We start from the raw sequence: 7,824 nt of genomic DNA on the forward strand, positions 1-7,824 counted from the left end.
GTTCAGATTGCTGGAGAGGCAGTGGAAAGATAGAAACATTAATTCATTGCTTACCAAATTGTGAACTGGTCTAGCCATTCTGGAATACAATATCAAATTCTGTTTGTACCCTTTGACCCTGAGATTTCAACACTGAGATCTATACTTTTAGAAGGTACTTTATGGAAATAAAATATTCACATGAACTAAGAAAAAGCTAACTATATTTTATTTTTTTTTTGCAGGGCAATGAGGGTTAAGTGACTTGCCCAGGGTCACACAGCTAGTAAGTGTCAAGTGTCTGAAGACAGATTTGAATTAAGGTCCTCCTGAATCCAGGGCCAATGTTTTGTCCACTCTGCCACCTAGCTGCCCCTACATTATTTTTAATAACAAAAAGCTGGAAGCCAAATTATTGAACAAATGATCAAACTTAAGCTGGTGTATGAAGGCAAAGGAATAAGGACAGACATATGAAGAATTTAGATACAAGTCAAGAAATTAGGGCCAAAGGAAGTGTAAACACAATTATTAAAACATTGAAAACAAAATCCACACTGAAAAGTAACAAAATTCTTGTGAAGTACAAAAGTCCCTGTGGAGGCTCCTTTGTTATCTGGTAATAATCAAACTACCAGAGTGGAAGCTGACTTATACTCTCAGTCACACATCTATTGGACAATTTAATTGTTTTCAGGAAGCCTATTTTGTACCATGAACAGAGATTTGTTTCAGTGTTTGTTAGGATGTATTTTCAACTTCAGATACTCAACTCTTCCCTCTCCCTCACCTCCTATAACTAAGTTGCCGTCTTGTCTATTTGATTTCCATGTTTCTCACATCTATCCCTTTCTCTCCACTCATAACTCCAGGAACAGACAGACTATATCATGGAAAGAATGGTAGAGAGTAGTTTTGTCAATGAAGACTCCCTCCCCATTTGCAAAGTTCAATGACTGGATAGCTTTGGATTTTTCTCAAACAGTGTGGCAGGAAAAAGCCTTTAGGCTTTAGACCGAAGGAACCATGGCCCTTTGACTCTCCACTCCTCCTATGGGGAGAGAGAAGACTAAGGCAATCAGCTGATGCGAGCAGCAGAGAGGAGCCACATGACCATATAGTGCCTCAGATGACAGTGATAGTAACGGGTAGCAAGGAAATAGCAGGCAATGTTGACCAGTAGCTACACAAGACTAGCTAGAACCAACATGTGAAAGACATAATGTATTTGTCAGATGCTATAAAACAAAACAATAAAAGCTTGGAACATGCCCAGAGGGAACAGTACAAATAAATCATCAGATCATAAATCACCTCATAGGGCCCAGGGAGAGGTTGACCCTCCACACGTGTTCTAGCATGTTCACTTTCCCAATATGGTTCCTGGTCATTTATTTTTTGTACACATATATCCATCTACATGTGTGCCCTGGTCATGTATTACCATGTGCCTATCTGTGTTCAGTCTTCCCATTAATGGTATGTGTACTACAGAGAGTGCTCCACAAGTTCACAGGGAGCATGTTTTATTGTGACTTTTCTCTCTGTGTCATTTTACTAAATGCCATTGTTTTGAAGTTGCAGAGGAGGCATGGTACAGTGATGAGACACCTGGCTTCAAACTCAAAAGGAACTGGACTGGGTTTGAGTACCATCTCTGACACCTATTGGCTATGTGACCCTGGACAAGTAACTTACCCTGTCATTGCTCGAGATAAAGGGAATATAGGTGGTGAAGTAGATAGTATTCCAGGCCTGGAGTCAGAAGACCTGAGTTCAAATCTAGCCTCAGAAACTGACAAGTTCGGTGAACCTGGGCAAGTCATTTTACTCTGTTTACCTCAATTTCCTCTTCTATAAAATAAGCTGAAGAAGAAAATGGCTAACCACTCCAGTATTTTTGACAAGAAAATGCCAAATGGGGTTTTGAAGGGTCCTGTAGGATTGAAATGATGGAACAATAACAACAAGCTTGAAACAACACTTTAAGACTATTGATAAAAGTCTTCTCACCCAAGAGTTCAAAATGGTAATGAAATCACAAGTGTATTTTCTTTCTTCTATGTCTTGTGGTGAACTAGAAAAGGCAACACCTTTGTGGGTGCTCACAAACTATCATGTTTAATGCATGTGTACATACAGTGTATGTAGAATTTGGGATGGCTTTGTCTAAAGGGAATATTTCCAAGTGCTATATATAGATAGAGGGCAGGTAGGTGTCACATTGAATAGAGCACCGGACTTGGAATCAGGAAGACTCATCTTCATGAGTTCAAATCCAGCCTCAGACACTTACTAGTTGTGTGGTCCTTGGTAAGCCAATTAACCATTTGCTTCAGTTTCTTCATCTGTAAAAATGAGCTGGACAAAGAAATAGCAAACCATTCCAGTATCTTTGCCACAAAAATCCCCCAAAATGGGGTCACAAAGAGTCAGGCATGACTGACATGACTGAAAACAGCAACAACACATACAAATGGATCCAAATCTATGTCTCTGTTCATGTGTCTGTCTGTCTCTGTCTTTCTGTCTCTCTTTTTCACACACAGTTCTTTTAGTCAACTGTACATTGGGCCAGACAGCAGGACTTAAAGAATCACTTGAGCTTAGAACAACCCTCTTCGTTTATGGCTGCTACTCATAGCTTCTCTGACACAAGAATCTTTCCTAGTATCAACTTTCTCAGTGCTCCTTTCACATCCTTGTTCCTCAGAGTGTAGATGAGGGGATTTAACAAAGGTGTAAACACAGTGTAGAAGAGGGACACAAACTTTCCTTGGTCTTTGGATCTACTTTTAACTGGCTGGAGATACATGAAGATGATGGTCCCATAGAAGATGATTACAACCACCAAGTGAGAAGAACAGGTCCCAAATGCTTTACGACGTCCTGAGGCAGATTTGATCCTCAATATGGCCTGAGTGATGTAGCCATAGGAGACCAGGATGAGAGAGACAGGCACCACAAGGGAGACCACACTGGCCACAAAAAGCTCAGCCTCATTGAAGGTGGTGTCCACGCAGGCCAGCCTGATCAACACTGGCACCTCACAACAGATATGGTCCAGCTGGTTATGACCACACATGGGGAGCTGTATGGTGAGAGAGCATTGGATCAGAGAGGTGACAAGGCCACTGAGCCAGGCTGTGGCAGCCAGTGACAGGCAGAGCTGAGGATGCATGATGACTGCATAGCGGAGGGGGCGGCAGACTGCTGCATAGCGGTCATAGGCCATGACAGCCAGAATAATACACTCAGTGGAGCCCAACCCCATGGATACATAGAGTTGTACCACACAGCCACTGTAGCTCATGGTCTTGTCTTTGTTTCCCATGGTGACCAATAACTGTGGGGCAATGCAGGTTGTCAAGGAGAGGTCTACTAAGGACAGATTGGTGAGGAAGAAGTACATTGGGGTGTGGAGTTTGGGGTCCATGCTAGAAACCAAGATGATGGTCATGTTCCCTACCAGGTTCAAGATGTAGAAGACCAAGATAATCACAAAGAGAACAGTCTCTAATTGGGGCTTGTCAGAGAAACCCAGGAGAATGAAGCCTTCTTGGGAACTGTTGTTTTGCTTCATTGACCTCCTGCTTTCTGCTTCTGTCAATAGAAAGAGAAGTTATAGGGCTGATCCTCTGTGGAAAGAGATCACTGAAATAATCTCTGATGAATTTCAATTCTTTCTCAATAGGAATTCATCCTTAGATGTTGAATGGCCTTTTGAGAAGATAGAGAAGCTCTTTGGTAAATGTGAAAACAATGACCTCCAGAGCCCAGGTCTTTGGAAAGGAAGAACACAGGTCAAGGATTTGTCTAAAAGGCTCCAAAATATCTAGAAGCAAGTTGTAGCAAAAGGAGCACTGGGCAACAAGTCTAGAACCCTGGACTGGATTCCAAGTCCTCTTATGAGGTAGCTATGGACCCCTGGGTGTGGCATTTTGCCCTTCTTGTCCTCAGTATGTGACATGAATGAGTAAGATGAGATGAAAAACCTCTTCACACAGATAGACACAGATGCACAACTCTCTCATTAGATGATTCCATTTGGCAAATAAAGGCACCAATTAAAACTGCCCTTTGACCTTAGTTAGCCCAAGTACCTAAATGAAAGGTAAGTTTTTCAATTAGCGACATTGATGTATATATAGACAGTCTGTGTTGAATGTCTCCCTTGTTTTGAAGAGCATGCAGGTTTATGCCTGTTGGATTGAAGAAAATAACTTTCTTAGACCAATTTTAGAAAAAAGTATATACTTGATTTTTTGGGAAAGAATTCTATGATTTTTCCATTAAAACCTGGGTAAATTTAGACAAATTACTGATTTATTGACGAAGGCTTAGAGCTATCTCAAGGGTTTAGTATAATGCAACAACTATTCTGGGGCTCATGGCTTATAGGGGGCATATGGCTGCGCTACACCTTGATATCATGTTTCTGGATTTAATAACTATATCAGTGATAATAGCAGCAACAATAAATATTGATAACATGTTTTTGATAGAAAAATGCATCTTGCGTCACAAGACGCTAAGTTCTGGTCTTACACAGATTTTGTCTACTATTAGGGACAACCCCTCAAAACTTTACTTTCTTTTTATTTTCCCCTTGCTCAGAGTTACCTGTGGGAAATTAAACAATATAATTATTGTCTTAGTTTTTACATGTGTAGTTACAGGATTCCCAAAGCACTTCAAATAACAATAAAATTTTCAGGTATAGTACAAACATTTCACTTCCTAGAAAATGGAGAAAATTCTAAAATTTTTATAATAATCTGTTGTTAAATTACATCATTGTATTTCATCTCTGGAGAGGTCCAACTTCCTCCATGGGCCCTGTGTAGTTGCTTTTTTTGAAATTTCAAAGGTTTTGTTTGTTTGTTTGTTCATTTTTATTGTGGACTTTATCACTTACCTCAGAGGGTTGTTGTGAGGAGCGAAGGAGTTCATTTTTGTGGAAGTGCTAAGCATAGTCCTAGCTCATAGGTGCTTGATAAATGTGTTTTCTTATTCATGCACATTTTTTTAGTCAAAGAACAAGCTTGTATAGCTTCTATTGGAAATTATGGAATATTGCATATGCTCTATTTAATGAAATATGTAACTATATTAAATTTAATAAGGTTATAACAAAACAGACACATTTACATTCTATTCTTTTTTTTTTTGCTGGGCAATGGGGGTTAAGTGATTTGCCCAGGGTCACACAGCTAGTAAGTGTCAAGTGTCTGAGGCCGGATTTGAACTCGGGTACTCCTGAATCCAAGGCCGGTGCTTTATCCACTGCGCCACCTAGCTGCCCCCTACATTCTATTCTGTACTTTCTTTGGTTTGTTTTCTGGGCATCAAAAGAGTTAATACCATGCTGATATATAAAATATTTTCAGAAGGAAAATAAACTCATTGTTGGTAAAGAGGTAAACCCTGACATCCCAGTGACTTTCACTTCTACTCCAGAGGACAATCCAGGAATACAACCTTATGAAACTGCAAAGAAGGTCTGGACTCTTTGGGAAGGAATTTGTGTTTGGGATTCCTAGAGCATCCTCTCATTCCTATCAGAACTGCAGTCAAAGTAATTTACAATAATAATTCAGTGTGTGTGTAAGTCTATTTGTGTGCGAGAGTAAGTGTACGTGAGTGTATTGTATGATGATTGGGGGAACGAGTTACATGTTTTACTTCCTTCATGTCATGGTTTTATTGCCTCGCTGTCCAGCTTTTGGTACCAGGTACAGAATTATCTTTAGGAGGTCAATGGATTCCTCCAGATTCCCCTTCTTTCATTAGAAGCATAGATTCTGGATCCCATTCTCTCTTTAAATGATTGGTGCCACCCAGAAATTCCTCCTTCTCTTTGTAAAAGGTTGAATTGTGGAATTCACAAATTTGTGTTTACTAGAGAACCACTCTGAGGCAGATATTATGCAGATTTCTAGGAACTGACCCTCTTTCTCACTCTAGATGATTCTGGCTTAGAAACTTCTACTCCTTATCCATATGATTCCCCATACTGGAGGCAAATCTTTGTGAGCATGATTCATTGTCATATAACTATAATCTTCTGCCTCTCCAGGGAAGAGTAGAGGAACTTAGATCCTAGGAACCTGGATTATAGAAATGCTCAATGGTCTTGTATTTCCCCAGCTGTAGCCATCTTTAGGACTGAGGATGGAAGGGACGATGGACAGCTGAATTTCCAAGTGGGCCAATGAGCAGGACCTTGGAAAAGAGAAACAAGGAACCAATACATCCGACCCTATGGTGTCTTATGCCCTTTTTAGGCCTAGCCCAAAGCAGTGGTGCACTTCCACAGCAGTTCCACCAAACAAATCAACCCTAATCTATGAGATACAATTAAAAGACAATGGCTCAGGGGCAGCTAGGTGGCTCAGTGGATAAAGCACCAGCCCTGGATTCAGGAGGACCTGAGTTCAAATATGGTCTCAGACACTTGACACTTAGTAGTTGTATGACCATGGACAATTTACTTAACCCTCATTGCCCTGCAAAAAAACAAACAAACAAACAAACAAAAAGACAATGGCTCTCAACCTGGGTAAACTCATCCAATTCACCTTCGACCTTACTTGACCATCCTTCCTCCCTTCAGATTTCCCTATAACAACCATGAGAAACAGTCTGGGCTGGTATAATTACCCCCATCTTACAAATAAGAAGGAACCAGATTTAACCTGGATTAGGTCACTAAGGGTTACAGGATGAGTGTCATATCCAAGCTTCAGCCCAGGTCTCCTGATTCCAAATCCCCTGCTCCTCCCAATGGTTTCACTGCCTCTCAACTTGAGCAGAATCACCAGCAATAGCTTGTAAATAACATTCCATATTTGGTAAAGTACTCTACAGGCTTCCAGCTAAAGAGCAGCTACCTCTCACTCGGCCCGGAGTCAGGAATAACAGGGTTCAAATGTGGCCTCAGACACTTATTGGCTGTGTGAATTTTAACCACTGTCAACACTACTTTTCTCAACTGTAAAATTGGAATGATAATACCACCTATGTCTCATAGTTGTTGGGAGGATCACAACATATTTTCAGAGATATTTCTAGGAATTTGTAAGTTTTTAGTTCTTTCAAGGTGGTTTGATTTAAGGAGAGATATGCTTACTACTTTCCTGACCTGGGTTCTGGTGTGCAAGCAACCACAGGCCTGCTTTTCTTCCCTGGAACTATGAACACAGTTCCACTCCACTGTAGCTGTAAGCTTGGGTGTGCTTGTGCTCCTCTCCTGCCTGGGACTGCAAACCAAGACTGAGTGTTGGCAAAACAACAGAGTTCTGCCTCAGTGATAGCAAAGAGACCCCTGTAATCTCCTTCTGGTCAATTGTTCGACCCATTTACCATCTGTGGGCTGAGTTCCAGAAGCAGTTGCTGCTGCTGCTGCTGCTGCTTCAGAGGCTCCCCAGGCCTGCTCCTGGTTTGTTGGAGCTGGGTCTGCACTGGCAGGACCTGAGTTTAACTGGTCTCTACTCTCACCCTGGTAAAACAGATCTTTCTGACTGACCTTCTAAGTTGTCTTTGGCTGGAAAATTATTTCACCTTATCTTTTTTAAGGTATTTGGAGCGGATTGGACATAGCTCAGACAAGTCACTGCCTCTCCTCCACTATCTTGCCTCCACCATCTTGGCTCGCCCTCCCCCTTCCACCCCCCAACACATTTTTAAAGTATATTTGTAAAGTGCTTAGTACAATGCTAGCACAAAGTAGCTACTTAATAAAGGCTTGTCTCTTTCCTTCAAACAGATTATGTGTCTTTTGAGAATGTGAATCTATATTGTTACAAATTCCCATGTGGAGAGGTAAGCACACAGACACAATGG

General features: G+C 41.1%; 1 protein-coding gene across 1 annotated transcript; it reads right to left on the reverse strand.

Moving 5' to 3' along the window:
• Positions 1 to 2,617: 2,617 nt before the first annotated feature.
• On the reverse strand, positions 2,618 to 3,562 carry LOC122748381 (olfactory receptor 2G6-like). Its single transcript, XM_043994025.1, has one exon. It carries the CDS (start codon positions 3,560 to 3,562, stop codon positions 2,618 to 2,620), a length of 945 nt encoding a protein of 314 aa, XP_043849960.1.
• Positions 3,563 to 7,824: the final 4,262 nt, after the last annotated feature.

The sequence above is a fragment of the Dromiciops gliroides genome, chromosome 3, assembly GCF_019393635.1.
Source record: "Dromiciops gliroides isolate mDroGli1 chromosome 3, mDroGli1.pri, whole genome shotgun sequence".
NCBI classification, from domain to species: domain Eukaryota; kingdom Metazoa; phylum Chordata; class Mammalia; order Microbiotheria; family Microbiotheriidae; genus Dromiciops; species Dromiciops gliroides.